General features: G+C 37.1%; 2 protein-coding genes across 2 annotated transcripts in view; one reads left to right on the top strand and one right to left on the bottom strand.

Moving 5' to 3' along the window:
• The window catches only part of LOC127968560 (transmembrane channel-like protein 6), a 17,977-nt gene extending 13,244 nt beyond the window's left edge, over positions 1-4,733 (top strand). The window contains exons 13-21 of the mRNA XM_052569844.1: positions 46-136; positions 208-305; positions 1,181-1,276; positions 1,354-1,429; positions 1,866-1,999; positions 3,061-3,237; positions 4,012-4,090; positions 4,174-4,269; positions 4,367-4,733. Coding sequence (XP_052425804.1) covers positions 46-136; positions 208-305; positions 1,181-1,276; positions 1,354-1,429; positions 1,866-1,999; positions 3,061-3,237; positions 4,012-4,090; positions 4,174-4,269; positions 4,367-4,384 — 865 coding nt within the window. The 3' untranslated portion in view covers positions 4,385-4,733. The remainder of the gene's footprint in view (positions 1-45; positions 137-207; positions 306-1,180; positions 1,277-1,353; positions 1,430-1,865; positions 2,000-3,060; positions 3,238-4,011; positions 4,091-4,173; positions 4,270-4,366) is intronic.
• A 2,153-nt stretch (positions 4,734-6,886) lies between these two features.
• Positions 6,887-18,416, bottom strand: notum1b (notum, palmitoleoyl-protein carboxylesterase b). Its single transcript, XM_052569849.1, has 11 exons — positions 18,057-18,416; positions 15,435-15,487; positions 15,266-15,361; positions 13,533-13,593; positions 13,309-13,367; positions 13,095-13,197; positions 11,950-12,141; positions 11,776-11,873; positions 10,301-10,448; positions 9,537-9,584; positions 6,887-9,379 (listed from the first exon to the last, which is right to left on the bottom strand). The coding sequence occupies exons 1-11, from the start codon at positions 18,344-18,346 to the stop codon at positions 9,061-9,063; spliced, it is 1,467 nt and encodes a 488-aa protein (XP_052425809.1). The 5' UTR covers positions 18,347-18,416; the 3' UTR covers positions 6,887-9,060.
• Between the last annotated feature and the right edge of the window lie 597 nt (positions 18,417-19,013).

Raw genomic sequence — 19,013 nt, 5'->3', positions numbered from 1 at the left:
GTTAACCCTTTGTGTTCTGATGCATGAGATGTTTGGTCTCCTCAGGAACCTGCTGCTGAAGGTGAGTGTGCTGGGAGTGCTGTGCTATCATTGGCTGGGCCGCGTGGCGTCAGATCCTCAGAGTCTGGGTTTAGAGGTGAGTCTCGTGGTGTGTGTGCGGCGCTGTGTCTGGATCACGATCTCTGATGCTGGTGTTTCTGTGCTCAGTGCTGGGAGAGTTTCGTCGGGCAGGAGCTGTACCGCTTCCTCCTGATGGACTTCATCTTCATGCTGCTGGGCACCTTCTTCGGAGAGTTTCTGTGGAGGTCAGCGGCTCACACCGTTCTTTCAGTAGCGTTCCCAGGAGCTTTATTTCATTTCATTTTTACTTGTGTGTATATTTACAGGTGCTGGTCATATAATTCGAAAAAAGTTGATTTCACTAATTCCATTAAAAAAGTGAAACTTATATATTATATTCATTCATTACACACAGACTGATATATTTCAAATGTTTATTTCTTTTCATTTTGATGATTATAACTGACAACTAAGGAAAATCGCAAATTCAGTATTTCAGAAAATTAGAATATTGTGAAAAGGTTCAATATTGTCATGTTGTAAGTCTTGTTTTTAAAGGTTATTTGGCTGTTTGAAAAAAATATATCTTAACATTATATTTTTATTTAATTAAAAAAACATTTAAAGTATTGTAGTCATATTTTAAAATATAATTTAATTTACAAAAATATATATATATTAATTGTCTTGTTTTTGAACGACTATTGGGCTGTTTAAAAGAAATATGAACATGTCAGACCTTGTTTATGAAGACATTTAATTTATCTTTTATTTATTGCAACATTGTTTTTAAAATGTTTTGATTTTATCCAAATGTTTACATTTGTTAAAAATACAGTTTTAAGTTTAATGTATTCTATATTAATGTTGCAATAAATAAAATGTAAGAATCTATTTATTCATTCATTCTTGCTTTTAATTTTCATTTCACTTTTAAAGGGAATCTTTAATATCTCAGAGAGCTAAAAGTTCTAATTCTTTACTGCTCTTTTCCCAAAAATCTAATTATCATGAAGGTAGTTGCTGAAATTCATGAAAAAGTTTTTATTGTTAAATTATTTATTTTTAAAATTTATTAAAAACCAGTTTTTATTTTATTTATATATTTTCTCTTGTGCAGGGTGTTTTCTCAGAAGGCTCTGAAGAGGAAGAGGAAGCCCGTGTTTGATATCGCCAGGAACGTTCTGGAGCTCATCTATGGACAGACTCTGGCCTGGTAGCGTTGGTTCACATTAAGTGCACTGAATAGTGTGGTCTGTTCTCCATCAGTGATGTGTGATGTCTCGTCTGCAGGCTGGGTGTGTTGTTCTCTCCTCTGCTGCCTGCGGTTCAGATCATTAAACTGATCTTTCTCTTCTACATGAAGAAGGTTTGTTTGTTCGACTTCTGCTTTTCTTTGTGCAGTTAACAGCCTGACGTGACCCTAAAGCACAAAACCTTTGAAATCTGAGGGATGCAAAAAAAATCTAAATATTGAGAAAATCATCTTTAAAGTTGTTCAAATGAAGCTCTTAGCAATGCATATTACTAATCAAACATTAAGTTTTGATATATTTATGGTAGGAAGTTTACTAAATATCTTCATGAACATGATCTTTACTTAATATCCTAATGATTTTGGCATAAAAGAGAAATGTATAATTGTGACCCATACAATGTATTGTTGTCTATTTCTATAAATACACGTCTGTGACACTGATGACTGCTTCTGTGCTGCAGGGACACAGATGTTATAATGAAAGTATTAAAAGTGTCGTTGAGTGTTGTGATTTGAAAGACATTGTGTTTGTGTTTGTCGGCTGCAGGTCAGTCTGAAGATGAACTGTCAGGCGTCGGGGAAGCCGTGGCGCGCCTGTCAGATGACCACCATCTTCATCACGCTGCTGTGTTTCCCAGCATTCCTGGGTGCCGCCGTGTGTGTGACCTACACCATGTGGACGTGAGTGTGGAGTCTCTCTCACACACACACACACACACACATCTGTCACTGCTCCATCTAAGGATTTCATCATACATGCTACAGCAGTAATTATTAATTCATTAATTAATTTATTCATTCTTACGTTTCTCAAATTTCATCAAGTTAAAGTGCAAATAAACCCCTGGTCAGAGCTTGACTCCACCCACTGGCAGTATTTGGAAAGTGGGAGGAGCACAGCGGAGATAGAGGGGACGAACCGAGGGCGGGGCTAAGTGGGTGGGGCTTGAACCTGAGACCAGCAGTGACAGATTGATTGACAGCTGCTGTCAGAGACGCTAAAATGGAGAGTAACTTGTAACTGTCCTGACTGATGCAATACTATGCTTCTAACAAAACTAACGTTACACTAATAACCATGCTAATTAACTGCATAGGCTACACGAAATAATCTAAATAACTATATAAATGCTATGCTAAATAGATGGTATAATACTCCAATAGGAAAAATCAATTGCAGTAGCCACCGTTCAACCTGAAGAGGGCAGCACTCATATATTGTAGAATTAAAACACTTTATACTCTAATGTCAAAAGAGTTCCTCGAATCAGTGAACAGCACTGATAAAGCCCCATTCTTACAGATCATCAACTAAAGAAGTTGGTTTAGGGTTTAGTTACCCTTTAAAGACACACTTGGAGACACTTCTACAGTTTTTATTTCCAGTTTTACATGAGAAAAAAAAAACCTTGCAGCATTCTATGTATTAATTTTATATCTATTTATTTAACGTTCAACACTTTCATTCTTTGGAGACTCTTTATTTGTTTTTGTCTACATTATTGCAACATTTCATGATGTTTTGGAAAATATCATCATAAATATTAATGTTCCAGTAATTAAAAGTCAACAATAACATAAGAGTACATTTCTTTATGCTCTCATTTTTTTATTTAACTTTTGCATGGCGTGTGTGTCTGTCTCTCTCTCTCTCTCTCTCTCTCTCTCTGTGTGTCTCTCTCTCTGTGTGTCTCTGTCTCTCTGTGTGTGTGTGTGTGTGTGTGTGTGTGTGTGTGTGTCAGGATAAAGCCGTCGAGCCGCTGCGGTCCGTTCCAGGGGCTGAAGACCATGTTCCAGGCGGGGAAGCGCTGGTTTCAGGAGCTGGCGGCGGTGAACCCTGACCTGCACTGGCTGCCCACGGCTCACGCTTACCTGGTGGAGAACCCGCTCTTCCTCTTCATGTCTGCCGGCATCTTCCTGTGAGTCACAGCAGTTTAACACAGTAGTGAACCTACAGTGAGGATCTAGACAGATTATTATAATCCGAGATCTCCTCTAAAACTCTATTTGAGACTACAGTAATTCACATATATATATAGTTTTACATGAAATAGGTTTTTCATATTTAATATTAGTTATTTGTGCATTCTTATGTTCCATATTACTTATATTCATTACAACATTCCATGTTTTTACAATTTCATGTTAATTTTATTTTGTCATATTTATTCCCTACACACTTTTGGAGACACCTGTTTACAGGAAATGTTAGAAAATTAATAAGTTCATACGTTACATTTTTTTGCTAATTTGGTTTATTTACTGTAAAATCCATCCATACTTTGGAGACTGCCATTTTCTTTCTTTTTTTCCTTTTTCCTATTTTACTTGTATTTCTTATTTAATGTTAAATCCCTCAGTATGTTGAAACACTGTTTTATTGTTTTATACAATTTTATAATAGAGAATGTATTACATGCTTACATTTCATTTGACTTTTATTCTCCATAATCTATTTATAAATGTCATGAATACTTTATCTACTGTAAAATCTCTGTATTTTTGGAGATTCAAACCTATTAGCAAATCACTTTCAAGCACAGAACTGTGATCTGAACCAGAAGCGATGGAGATCATAAAACAGACAGATATAACATATAAAAGAGACCGATCTGAGATGCAGAAGCTTCTCTGTGAGGGATTGATGTTGTGTGTGTGTGTGTGTGTGTGTGTGTGTGTGTGTGTGTGTGCAGGATCGTGATCTACTTCCACAGTCAGGTGGTGGACGGTCAGCGGAAGATCATCGAGCTGCTTCAGGAGCAGATTGAGAATGTGAGATGTGAATCATGTGAATATGTAACTGTATCATATGTCTGACAGTAGCATGACATCACTTCCTGTTCCTGTTGATTCAGGAGGGTGAGGATAAGAAGTTCCTGATCACACGACTGCAGGACATCCATGAGGGCAAACGAGGAGCAACGCCACGCCGTGTGAAAGGACCCAGCGAGGTACACACACACACACACACACACACACACACACACACACACACATCTTTGACTCAGTGCAGAATCCCTCACTCATCCCATCTGCGTCTTGTTTCAGGATTCCAGTTATTCCTGACGCTCTTCACGAACTGATGGAGCCACAGAAACGACCTGAGCAGCCGCTCTGATGAATCTGGATCAGACGCTGTTCCTACAGTCCAGAATCACTCTCCACAGGGAGACCAGAGGAGATCAACACTAGCTCTGCTAGCGTCGCTTCACTGGATTCTGGCTAAATCTGTTGGAGTATTACCTTCTATACTGGTGATGGTGTTTTCATGTCGTCTCTGATACTGAGACACTTTTAATTTTACTGTGAAATATTTCATACTCACTGTTCCTCAGCCCTCAGAAACTGGACCTTCTGTTTAATATACTGTGATACTGTTTTAAATAAATATGTTTTATTATTATTATTATTAAATTGTACCTTTTGTATTTTACACACACACACACACACACACACACACACACACACACACACACACACACACACATATATATATATATAAACAGTTTCTAGTTGTATAATTAGAATCTTATCAAAAAGTTGATTTATTTCACTAATTCCATTCAAAAAGTGAAACTGGTATATTATATTCATTCATTACACACAGACTGATATATTTCACATGTTTATTTCTTTTAATTTTGATGACTATTACTGACAACTAAGGAAAATCCCAAATTCAGTATCTCAGAGAATTAGAATATTGTGAAAAGGTTCAATATTGAAGACACCTGGTGTCACACTCTAATCAGATAATTAACTCAAAACACCTGCAAAGCCTTTAAATGTTCTCTCAGTCTAGTTCTGTAGGATACACAATCATGGGGAAGACTGCTGACCTGACAGTTGACCAAAAGACGACCACTGACACCAGGGCAAGACACAAAAGGTCATTGTAAAAGAGGCTGGCTGTTCACAGAGCTCTGTGTCCAAGCACATTAATAGAGAGGCGAAGGGAAGGAAAAGATGTGGTAGAAAAAGTGTACAAGCAATAGAGATAACCGCATCTTGGAGAGGATTGTGAAACAAAACCCATTCAAAAATGTGGGGGAGATTCACAAAGAGTGGACTGCAGCTGGAGTCAGTGCTTCAAGAACCACTACACACAGACGTCTGCAAGACATGGGTTTCAGCTTCCCATTCCTTGTGTCAAGACACTCTTGAACAACAGACAGAACCAGAAGTGTCTCGCTTCAGAAAGGACTGGACTGCTGCTGAGTGCTCCACAGTTATGTTCTCTGATGAAAGTAAATTTAGCATTTCCTTTGGAAATCAGGGTCCCAGAGTCTGGAGGAAGAGAGGAGAGGCACACAATCCTCGTTGATTGAGGTCCAGTGTAAAGTTTCCACAGTCAGGGATGGTTTGGGGTGCCATGTCATCTGCTGGTGTTGGTCCACTGTGTTTTCTGAGGTCAAAGGTCAACACAGCCGTATACCATTTACATTTACATTTATCTGACGCTTTTATCCAAAGCGACTTACAATTGCTATATATGTCAGAGGTCGCACGCCTCTGGAGCAACTAGGGGTTGAGTGTCTTGCTCAGGGACACATTGGTGTCTCACAGTGGATTCGAACCCGGGTCTCCCACACCACAGACGTGTGTCTTATCCACTGCGCTAACACCACCCAGTGTTAGCACTTTCACAACAACCTCAGATAAATACTGGACATTCAGAGACCACCATCATCAGAGACACAAACATGTTTATATGAACATCTCTCACTGAGCTGACTGGATAAATTATCTAGAGAAGACAACGGCTGCTTGAATCACAGAATCTCACCAAACCTGTCAAGAACATGCACAATGTGTGTGTGTAGTATATTATATTATTAAAAAGTAAAAAATAAATAAATACATGTTAATAAAAAATGAATACTTTATATACTGTATACCAGGTATACCAGGAAGTTTTAGAGCACTTCATGCTTCCTGCTGCTGACCAACTTTATGGAGATGCAGATTTCATTTTCCAACAGGACTCTGCACCTGCACACAGTGCCAAAGCTACCAGTACCTGGTTTAAGGACAATGGTATCCCTGTTCTTAATTGGCCAGCAAACTCACCTGACCTTAACCCCAGAGAGAATCTGTGGGGTATAGTTAAGAGGAAGATGTGATATGCCAGACCCAAGAATGCAGAAGAGCTGAAGGCCACTATCAGAGACACCTGGTCTCTCATAACACCTGAGCAGTGCCACAGACTGATCCACTCCATGCCACGCCGCATTGCTGCAGTCATTCAGGGGAAAGAGACACAACTGAGTACTGAGTGCTGTACATGCTCAAACTTTTCAGTTGGCCAAGATTTCTAAAAATCCTTTCTTTGTATTGATCTGAAGTTATATTCTAATTTTCTGAGATACTGTATTTGGGATTTTCCTTAGTTATGATCATCAAATGTAAAAGAAATAAACATTTGGAATATATCAGTCTGTGTGTAATGAATGAATATAATATACAACTTTTTGAATGGAATTAGTGAAATCAACTTTTTGATGATATTCTAATTATATGACCAGCACCTGTATGGATATAAATAATAAAACACATCTTTGGCCATAATGATAATAATTAATATCTTTTATGAAGGCATGCAAATGAAACGGCGATGTTCAACAGGTATATACATTTTACACAAAATCGCTTCTTTCTGAAACACTCATAAATATGATTTACATAAAATAAATAACATAATGTAGCTTAAGTTTGTCTTATGTTCGAACATATTCTACAAATCACAATAGAAAAGCTGAAGGTGAATGTCAAGAAACCTGTCAAGAACATTGCAAATATATTTTTTTTTATACAAAAAAATATTTTTTTTAATATTTAAAGTATTCATTTTTTATTAACATGTATTTATTTATTTTTTACTTTTTAATAATATAATATACTACACACACACATTGTGCATGTTCTTGACAGGTTTGGTGAGATTCTGTGATTCAAGCAGCCGTTGTCTTCTCTAGATAATTTATCCAGTCAGCTCAGTGAGAGATGTTCATATAAACATGTTTGTGTCTCTGATGATGGTGGTCTCTGAATGTCCAGTATTTATCTGAGGTTGTTGTGAAAGTGCTTCATTATTATGGGATGAAGTGAAAGCATCAGAGAGTTTGACCCGTCCTTCATCCGCAGAGAAAGACACAAGTGTCTGCTGTTGCTGCAGTCCATGGAGTGTCCAGTAGAGGGCGCCACTGTTAACCTGATTCTGGAGAATATGGAGACCTTAGCTCTTTATAAGGTGGCTGTATGCTGGGTTTATGGTCAGACAGTCCAGTCTGTAATGCATGTCTATTGGTATACAATGATATATAATTAATAAATGTACTGTATAAATTAATATTAAGAGACATACATTTTTGACACAATATTCCACCAGCAAAACAGCATAACCATTGCATCTCTGTTCAACACAGTGGAGTTTGGTTCCTGAATTATTCAGCTTTTTAGAACAAATCAGTTGAGTCAATGATTCAGTCACTTATTCATAAAGACTGTCACTTGCTTCGTACCTGAATGAATCAATCATTTTAAAGAATTCTGGTGAATCAATGATTTAATGATTCATTTATAAAACCGTTTTTTTAATGAATTGTTTTGTAATTGATTCATTGATCCATTCATAAAGACAGTTGTGACAGTCTTGTACTACTAACTCTCAACTCTTACTATTTATGCCATGCAAAGATGTCCTACAATTAGTAAGAGTTGTATACTAGTATAGGTTTCTGAATTCAGCAAGTCACTGGCTTAAAATGGCAAATTAACCATCTTTTTGAATGAATCGGTTGAGTCAATGATTCAATGACTCATTTGTAAAGACAGTTACTTTGTTGCCGAATTAATCATCTTTTTTTTTTGAATGAATCGGTTGAGTCAATGATTCAATGACTCATTTGTAAAGACAGTCAGTTACTTTGTTGCCGAATTAATCATCTGTTTTGAATGAATCAGTTGAGTCAATGATTCAATGACTCATTTGTAAAGAAAGGCAGTTACTTTGTTGCCGAATGAATCATCTGTTTTGAATGAATCAGTTAAGTCAATGATTCAATGACTCATTTATAAAGACAGTTACTTTGTTGCCGAATGAATCATCTGTTTTGAATGAATCGGTTGAGTCAATGATTCAATGACTCATTTATAAAGACAGTTACTTTGTTGCCGAATGAATCATCTGTTTTGAATTAATCGGTTGAGTCAATGATTCAATGACTCATTTGTAAAGACAGTTACTTTTTTGCCGAATGAATCATCTGTTTTTAATGAATCGGTTGAGTCAATGATTCAATGACTCATTTGTAAAGACAGTTCATTTTTTGCTGAATTAATCATCTTTTTTGAATGAATCGGTTGAGTCAATGATTCAATGACTCATTCATAAAGCATGTCAGTTGCTCTATTACAAACTATTACAGTTGCTCCCAAACAAACCAGTATTTTCTAACAAAACTGCTGTCAGTGATTCAATGGCTAAAGTTGCTGTTTTCAGAACAAGGTACTACTATCATGCAACTCTTACTATTTCTGCCATAATCTAAAAATAGTAAGAATAAAACATCTACTAAATGCCTAATTTTAAACAAAGGTCAAAAACCTTGTCCTTATAGAAGTAATATTGTCCCTCATTGGAAATGTTCTGTCTGGATTTGGGATTATTTTAGCTTCACTGAATCCTGATTTTTGGCCCCCTCACTGATCATCAGTCATTGGACACACATCAGCTGCTCCAGTCAGGTGCCGTTACTGAGCATGCCCAGTAGTTTGTGGGGCTCCATGCCCTGCTGCTGTGCCACGCGCTGCACATCGAAGCCCAGGTGCGTGAGGAACTGGATGACGCTCATCTCTTGCCCCGTCAGCTGCTCTCTGATGGTGGGGCAGGAGGGGTTGCAGTGGGGCCACGGGCAGCTGTCAATCAAGTGAAGGGGGCAGCCCCGGGGCGGAGCCTGAATGCTGCTGCTGCTGCTGTTGCCGTGGTGACGGAGGCTGCGGTCCCAGCACTGCAGCGCTCGAGGAAGTGAGGTACCTTTAACATGGATGTCCATCCAATAACTAGAGGAACAACAGAACACCTCAGTCTCTTAGGGGTCATTCTTGTCTACCTCTGCTCCAGAAAATTGTTCATTATGATAATGCATAACTGAAATAAATGTGTATTTTTTGCATTTGCATTAAAGAGCCAGTGAACACACACTCGCTGCATACTCACCTTCTTGTGATGATCTCATGAGACAAACAGGCGGGAGCAAACATGGCCCTGTCAATCAAAACAAGATCAGGTAGAGTTTTCAAGTTGAATTATTTTGTATATCTAAAATTAAATTGTTAAATTGATAAAAAGTGATACTAAAGAAAATATATTATTAGAATATATATTATTAGATTTTTTAATTTTGAATAAATGCAGTTCTTTTGAACCTTTTATTGATCAAATATATTAGACAGCAGAACTGTTTCCAACACTCATAATAAATCAGAATATTAGAATGATTTCTAAATGATCATGTGATCGACTGATGTCACATGTGACACTGAAGCTGGAGGAATGATGCTGAAAATTCAGCTTTGCATCACAGGAATACATTTTTTTTAAAAGTATATTCAAATAGAAAACTATTATTTTAAGTTGTAATAATATTTCACAATATTACTGTTTTTTCTGTATTTTTGATCAAATAAATGCAGGCTTGATGAGCAGAAGAAACTTCTTTCAAAAACATTAAAAATAGTAATGTTTCCAAACTTTTGGTCTGTACTGTATATATATATATATATATATAAAATCATTGTTGTTGTGATATTATTTGCATGATTGCACATTGACCTCTCAAAAGAAATAGTTTGATGTTGTATGGGGTTATTATAGTATTTTTTGTCAATCAATTCAGTCAAGGGCCAGTCAGATAACGGTTTGACTGTAAATTATGTTGGATTTGCTGAGATCACAGATCTGAGAGGAGCGGAGACACTTACGGGACGTTTTTGAGAGTGTTTCTGAGTTCACTGCCCAGGTTCTGGATGTATCTCCACTGACCCTCCTGCACCGGCTGACCCGTCAGATGGACATTATCAACCATCAGCTGAGCCTCATCGAACAACCACTGAACCACAAACACCGGCCCTGAGAGAGAGAGAGCGGGCGAGAGACACAGAGAGAGAGAGAAAGATAGAGACAGAGAGAGAGAGAGAGAGTGAGTGAGTGAGAGAGCGGGCGAGAGACACAGAGAGAGAGAGAGAGAGAGAGAGAGAGAGAGAGCGGGCGAGAGACACAGAGAGAGAGAAAGAGAGATGCTCATCACCCTTTTGTCAGATTCAAGACAATAATGGTTTTGCAGTATAATAAATTATTGTTAAGAAGTAAGTTTTAAAATAGTTTTATATTAGTTTTAGTTTACGTTTAAAAAATATTTTTTTGTCATTAGTTAAAAAAAAAATCTATATAGCTTTGAATATATTTTTTGCTTATTTATTTCAGTTAGCTGCCAAGGCAATGTTTTGAATTTTCAAAAAAAAATTAATAAAAATAAAAATAAAAAGTTTTCTAAAAGCTTTTTCATCTGACATTTCTGACATTTCTTTTATCCAGCTTTATTCTAAAACCACATTAAAAAATAATTAATTACTTGAAATTAAATAAACCTAATCTGAAATATATAAAACAATAAAAAAAAATCCTTAAACTTATTTCCGTTAATGCTTATTTGATTTTAAATAACAAAAGTGTTTTTAGTGTTTTTAGATTTAATATTAGTTGACTATAATGAGCCTAACTGAAATAAAGCTGAAATAAAATAGAAGGCTAAAGCATAGTTTCTCGGTTTTCTATAGTTTATCTGGACATACTAAAACTAAATAAACTATAGGCTAATATTACAATAAAATGACAGAAGCAATCAACAAAATAACTGAAATTTAAATAAAAAGAGACATATAAAATATAATTTAATTCAAAACGCTCACAAAATATATAATGGTATATCAATAATACTAAAATAACGAACTACTGTAAAATTATTTTTATGAAACAGAGAATTCCGCTCCTTGATTCTGATTGGCTGAGCTGCGTTTGAAGCTGTTGTTAATTACGCTACAAAGTAACACACACCTTTGTTTATGTTTGTTTGTTGCTCGGCAACCACTTTGTTACAACAACAACTGTTTGTGAGGAGCTACATTGTTTGGTGGAAGAATACTGTTGTGATTAATATCATTACACTTTATTTGCTCTTTTACTTTGTGAAACCTTACTACGTGTATGGAATAACCGTTTTAGTAAAACAAGAAGCCCCATGAAGCTGTAGTTTACTCTGAATTTATAACAGTTTGTACCTAACACGGCCTCTCAGCTGTTATAAATTCACTGTAAACCACGGCTTCTTGTTTAGTCAGTAAGTGTTCAGTGGTGTGTTTGTGATTGAGACACTGGAGGGCGCTGTAGAGCCACATACTCTTGAGTGTGGGCTGAACCTTATAGCCAAAGAAGCAGTTCCAGTCCTCGCCGTTATACACGTGACTGCAGCGCTCCGGAACCACGCTGTTCCAATATCTGAACATAAAACACAGCACACGGTCCCATATACTGTATAACAGCATGAACACGTGTGGATGAGTGCGTGTCTTACCGCACTCCTCTCTTGATGGCCTCTGTCGGAGCACAGCTGATCGTGTCGATGCAGTCGGTGAAGCGGTACTGTTTATGATCCAGAAACCAGCCCGAGTCCGCCAGACCCCGAACCTGGACCGAACCGAGACCCAGATCCTCCAGCAGCTCCGACACACGGTCCACATTCAGCAGCACCCCGGTACCACCGGCACTGAAGACACAACACAGACGAAGTGTTATTCTGGATTATAGACTCTATGTGTTTGAGTTAAAATCATCTTAATGCTGGATGTGTTTCAGGTTTTGTCTTCTCCAGATGTTCACTGATGGACTGGAGTGCTGTGGATTATTGTGATGTTTTTATCAGACTCTCATTCTGACGGCACCCATTCACATCCACTGATGCAATGCTACATTTCTACAAACCTGATGAAGAAACAAACTCATCTAAGATTTATAGAAATGTAGACATGACATTTTAAATTGATTATATTGAATATACAAATTTGGGACTATATTGAAGTTGTGAAAGTAATATCAATTGAAATAAAGCCGGAATAAAATGTAAACATTTAATGAACGACTTAAATTTAGAAAAACTAATGAATTTGAATAAAAGATTATAAGTATTTAACTAATAAATGTATAATATTTGAAATAGAATATAACCTGTTAAAATAAAGCCAAATAGGTATTTTAAAAAACATAACATTTTCACTTGTGAGCATAAAGCAATGATTAACAGCCTCACAGCTCACATTAGATCTGTCTTTGCCTTGAAGGAACACGTGGATAGTTTATGTTTAAGGGCTTCCCAGATCGTGTCTGAGGGTTTTGTTTAGTAATCAAGGTTCAGTGTCATGGAGAGTTCACAAAGAAACATTTGCTGATGGATGAAGTGTTACTAGATCTGACTGCCATCAACAAATGAGTTCATAATGCTTCGTCTGGAAATGACCAGGGTGTTTTTACAGGTTTTCAAAACACTCACATGCAATAGCGAGGAGGCATTAATACGGTTTTCTATGCATTGATGTTAGCCAATCAGAACAGCGGCTGATACTGACAAGCCTCAAAAGACACACCCCTTTTTATGTGCAAAAACTTTAACATTATAATTAAACCTAAAGGCACATTTTAAAATAATTTTCAGTGATTGGTCACCTGCTCCCGGCTAGCAGCAGCACTTTAGCACCGTCCAGACCTTTGGTCACCAGCTCCTTAATGACCTCCTCAATGATCTGAGAACCCATGAATGCATATTCATCTGAACACAGAGAGACACACACACACACACACACACGTTACATACACATACACACGATGAATGTGAATGATGAACACTGTGTGTGTGTGTGTGTGTGTGTGTGTGTTTTACTCTGGTCTGTCTTCGCTGTGGAGCCGCTCCAAACATCACTGGAGCAGTACGGCACAAACCTGCACACACAGATGAACAATTCATGAGAGATGACATCGAATTCACTGTGAAATGCTGAAATAGAAACTAAAAAATAAATAAAAAACTGTAAAGATGCTGGTCATTCTCTGAGAGGGTTATGGGATATGAACTATTATTATCTGTGTATAAAGTTATAATCGTACACTGTGTTAGCGTTCCACCAGTGTGGATTCTCCTCGGGCTGAGACGACAGGATCCCTGTTCCTGAAACACACACACACACACACACACACACATGGTTTTCATGTTTAGAAGTTCTGACACTCAGAATACGCTGTTTTTGGACACGCCCCCCTGTTGTTAGAATGCTCTGAGTGTTGCTAGGGTGTTGCCGTGCAGTTGGCAAGATGTTGTTATTGTTGCTTAGTATGAGGTGCTTGGTGTTTTCTTGACATACCTATTTTCTTCCAAAAATGCATGTCTAATAAACAAAAATCATGAAACTTAGCTAATGTGATATATTATTAAATGTTTAACCAAAAATACATTTTTAGGGCCTTTATTTTTCTCCATAAAACTTTTTTTTGGGGATTTCTGTTTTATTCCCCAAATTTATTTGCTTTTCTGAATTCCATTTTTTCCCAGTTTACTTTTTTTAAATTCAGTTTTAATGTTACATTTATTTTTTCTCGAAGGGTGTAGGTTTGATTTTGGCATTGGTGGACATAACGGCAGACAACAGACATTTCATTGTTTGTTTAAAGTTGTTTCTAGGGACAATTTAGTAGTGTCTGATATTGGATCATGTCACAGCATCTGTCTGTATCTCTCTATTAGTTTTATTGGATCTTAGTGCTGCGTTTGACACAATTGACCACAGCATTCTTTTGCATAGACTTGAACACTTTGTTGGCATCAGTGGAAGTGCATTAGCATGGTTTAAATTGTACTTATATGATCGCCATCAGTTCGTAGCAGTGAATGAAGATGTATCATATCGATCACAAGTGCAGTATGGAGTACCTCAAGGCTCAGTACTAGGGCCGCTACTCTTCACGCTTTATATCTTACCCTTGGGAGATATCATCAGGAAACATGGTGTTAACTTTCACTGTTTTGAAGCAGATCTCACCTCCACTCAATTAAAAAAGTAAGTACTGGGAACCTATTAAAGCGGTGACAAATATGAACAGTAGACTTAAACACCACTGTACTAATAATGATACAACCCTTTTAAGAAATCTTTTGTACCTACAATATGTCAATAGAACTTTTAAACATGTAATTTGTTTATGTAACCCCTTGTTGGTTATGGTTGTTATTGTGGCTTGGAATGTATGTTGACTTTTTATTATGCAATGTAATGTTGATCAGTGTATGTGTATGCGCTCCAGAGTCCAAGACTAAGTTTCCCATTGGGGACAATAAAGTGTATTGAATTGAATTTACGAAATTAACTGAAATAAGCGAAAAAAGTGTGATGTTTACAAACCAAAATCCATATTTCATTTTCAAAGATAACATATTCAGGTGAGGTATGTCATGCTATGACACGTCCCTACCAAATTTTACACCTTTGATTTTTGTAATGAAAAAGCATGTCTAATTAAAAAATACATTTAACTACAATTTATGAAATGTTTAACAAAACATTTTTTGGGGTGTTGAATTTTAAATAAATTTTAATGATATTTTAATAATTTAAAACAAATAATAATTCATTGATAAGATAATTAATGAATAATGATAAATGGATGATTCATAAACAATTTATTACAATTTTTAAGATAAAAGTGTCATATGATATTTTTTTTTTTTTTTTTTTTTTTGAAATTCTGAAATGATAGTTGAGTGACTGTCTGAAGTTGATTTTCATGTGATCATGAAATAAAAACTGGCCAGAGGTCAGGTTGTAAGGTCAGAGGTCGTGACTGACCTGTCCTGGTGAGAGGCCATTTGCTGGAGCTCATGAGTCGCCTCATGGTCTCGTATCTGCTGTCACAGGTGTGTTTACTGAAGCAGTACCAGCCACCTGAACAACACAAACACACAGCGTCAGATCACACACACACACACACACACACACGATCCTCTGATTCACTCACCCTCCAGGAACATCAGCCATCGCCGGCTGCCTCGTGACTCCTTTATGTAGTAGCTGTATCAGAAAACACATAAATATGATCAGTATCATGTTTTTTTTAATTCTGATGCATTCTTGTACAAGAGTAGTTTGTGGTGTTCGCAACAGCAAAGTCATGGGTTCGATTCCCAGGTAAAGCACCTGATTGGTACCTTGAGTGTGAGCTGATCTGGATAAAAACATTTGCTAAATACATGAATGAAAATATTTGTTTTGAATAATCAAGACTTTATGACTTTTCTGCTCACCAGGGTTGCATTTATTGGATCAAAAATAAAAAACAAATTGAGAATTATTATTATAGTTTTAAACAGCTGTTTTCTGTGTGAATCTGTGTTAAAGTGTAATGTATTTCTGTGATGCTCCGCTGTATTTTCAGCATCATTCCTCCAGTCTTCAGTGTCACATGATCTTCAGAAATCAGAATAATATGATGATTTACTGCTCAAGAAACACTTCTGATTATTATCAGTGTTGAACACAGTTTTACACTGAAGAGTCTGTCTGAAGGGATCAGAGATGCAAATTAGCCTGTTATAATAATCAATGCATCAGTAATACGAATAAATGAAGTCAAAATATGAAACACAAGATCAACTGAATCATGAAAAGAAGAACTGATTCTAAAAGAGTGATTTATTCAGTGTGAATCGAACCGAACTGTTCAGAACTGAATTGAATGTGTGTGAATTAAGAAGAGGATGCAGAATTTTCTTTTTGAAGTGACAGAAATTCTGCACTTTACAATTAGTTTACAGTATATGTATTTACTTTAGAAATGGAAAAACTTAATTTCCCAGAATGCACTGATGAAATTCCTCCTGTCATTCCAGTTCAGATTCCGGCTCAACTTCCTGTGTGTTGTGGTTCATTCAGTTTAATTCAATCTCATGAACTGAATTCTGAACATCGCTCTCTCTCTCTCTCTCTGTGTGTGTGTGTGTTTACAGACATCAAGCTGGAGCGTGAAGAGATCAGAATAAAGACATCAGACAGAGATCGTTTCATCTTTTAGTAGAAGAGAGAGAGAGAACAGAACAAATAAGTGTCAGCAGTCATAACTGCTATTCTGTTATTATGGGTGGGCACTCAGACAAACAGCTTTCTGAATATGAATGTAAGAAACTAAAGTGTGTGTGTGTGTGTGTGTGTGTGTGAGGGCTCAGATGTAGGCAGAAGTCTATATGAGGGTAAATGTGGTTATCCCATGTTTGTTGTTGTGCGGTTGAGTGTGTGCGGCCGCGTGCGTGTGTATGAGTGTGTGTGTGTGTGTGTGGGTGTGTGTGTCAGACCTGGCTCATATAAAGATCAGTGTCTGGTTTGCTGGAATCCCTTTGATGTGTTTAAACTGGAGCTTTTCAAACCTGCTTCACCATTTTTGTATAGATACACACACACACACACACACACACACATATATATATATAGGCTATATATAAAATAAGAATGACATGCATTGCATAATTGGAAGAATAAAAAAATGGGCCAAATACATCTATCTTCATGAGTCAATTTCATAAGACATGGTAAAGATTGTATGTGTTTTTGGATTGGCTTCATGATTTTTCAAGATTCTGAAAGTCGCCGATCGAACACGTGCGCGTGACGTCACTCCTCCCACCTGCGGCGCGTGCGTTGCACACTTTCCCTCCAGACCGTGAGTGTCCCAGAAGATGCCGAGACGGACCCCACCGCATCATCCGGGACATCTCTGCTGCTGTCTGGGAATGTGAGGAATGATTCTCGCTTCGGTTTGACTTTAATTATGGCGGTTTCGGTAATTAGGCCTAATTATCTGGCTCGTGCTATTAAAAGAGAGCTCTCTTATCGAAATAGTAGATTTGAATAAAATAAGAACACCATAGACATATAAACCTTCAAAAACACCTGTGACAACATGTACATAACATTCCTTTACCATGGTATTACTATAGACAGACACTCTATAGAACTGTATCACCATACTTATAGATAGGTAGAGGTTTTTTTTTTTTACTTAATTATATGTTCCTAGCTAATAGAGTGTGTTCTCACGTTCTCAGAACGTTCTCAAAGTTACGCACAAACGTTAATGAAGTAGTTCCCAAAATCTTCACAAAATCATCTGTAATTTTTTTTTCTTGAAATGTTATAGTTGAACAATTGTTGATTTGATTGATTTTTTGGAATGATCCTTCCTGTTTCAGAAACATTCAGAGAACCTTCAGAAAGTAACATTTGCAAAATAACAAACTTTTATGTTCCTTCAACCTCTGCATAAATTAGAAGAAAAAAAAAGATTTGTTAAATTGTAAAATTAAATTATTGAGGGAACATTCAGAAGTAACATTCTTGTATTTTTTGCTAAATTATAAAATGGAATCCTTCATTGATGTTCATATAACAACAAAAAAAAACATTTAGAAATCATGTTTTTCATAACTTAATGGGAACGTTTGCAACATATTTGTATAGTTTGCGATGCTGATATTTTTCACAGCGATGGATAATGGCTCAACCCCTGTGAGCTTTGAACCTGCAACCTTCCCTTCAGCAGATGCTTGACCACTACACCACACAGAAACATAGAGGAAGCATCACTGACCCAGCAGGTGAACCATCATTACAGGTGACCGATGTGTTCCTCAGGAACTGAAGCTTCATCTCCTGGTCCAGTTTCTGAGTCGAGCAGGGATACAGGGATTGAGCCAAGTTCTTCACCTGAGTCATGAAGCTCTCCACGTTTCCCTCCACAGCTGTGAAGTCCAGAGGAAAGCTCTCGGGTGTCTGAGTCCGCTGACCCCGAACCCTCCTGCCCTCTGCAGACCCCAGAACCAGCAGAACCAGCAGAACTCGGATCATCTCCATGCTTCTGTAAATCCACAGGAGGTTCATAAAAACAATCTGGATCGTCTCATCCTGAAGTGAACTGAATGTCCTCCTCCTGCGTTCAGATCACAGCAAGTGTCCGTCTCCCTCATGGGCTCATTACTCAGGGTTTTTATTGCAGCCCTCTCAGCCAATCAGCTGGCAGGGGGCGTGTACAGTCCTGTACAGACTGCCAATCAGCAGAGAGGGCTGGTCAAACGGGGCGTGGTCTAGTGACACATGTGTCCCTTTGATCTTCAGAGTGTTTAGTGTGAATACTGACATCTGAAGAACCAACACTGAATGAACTTTAGAATTCACAAAGGGTTATTATAGTTCACTAGATCTAAAACCATCACATATATATATATATATATATATATATACATCTAATTTTAGTTTTATCATGTCTCAAGTTAAAGGTTTGTTTAATAAAATTAGTCATAGATTATTTTAAAACTATACAGACTTATTTTAAAAAAAAGAGACAAACACAACAAAATTACAAACTTATACTTTTTTTTAATCATTAGGATATTAAGTGAAGATCATGTTCATGAAGATATTTAGTAAACTTCCTACCGTAAATATATCAAAACGTAATGTTTGATAAGTAATATGCATTGCTAAGAACTTCATCTGAACAACTTTAAAGATGATTTTCTCAATATTCAGATTTTTTTGCTCCCTCAGA

This window comes from Carassius gibelio, chromosome B11 (assembly GCF_023724105.1).
Source record: "Carassius gibelio isolate Cgi1373 ecotype wild population from Czech Republic chromosome B11, carGib1.2-hapl.c, whole genome shotgun sequence".
Classification (NCBI taxonomy): Eukaryota; Metazoa; Chordata; class Actinopteri; order Cypriniformes; family Cyprinidae; genus Carassius; species Carassius gibelio.
Note: the sequence above shows the minus strand (reverse complement) of the source record. Positions and strands in the feature narration are given on the sequence as shown.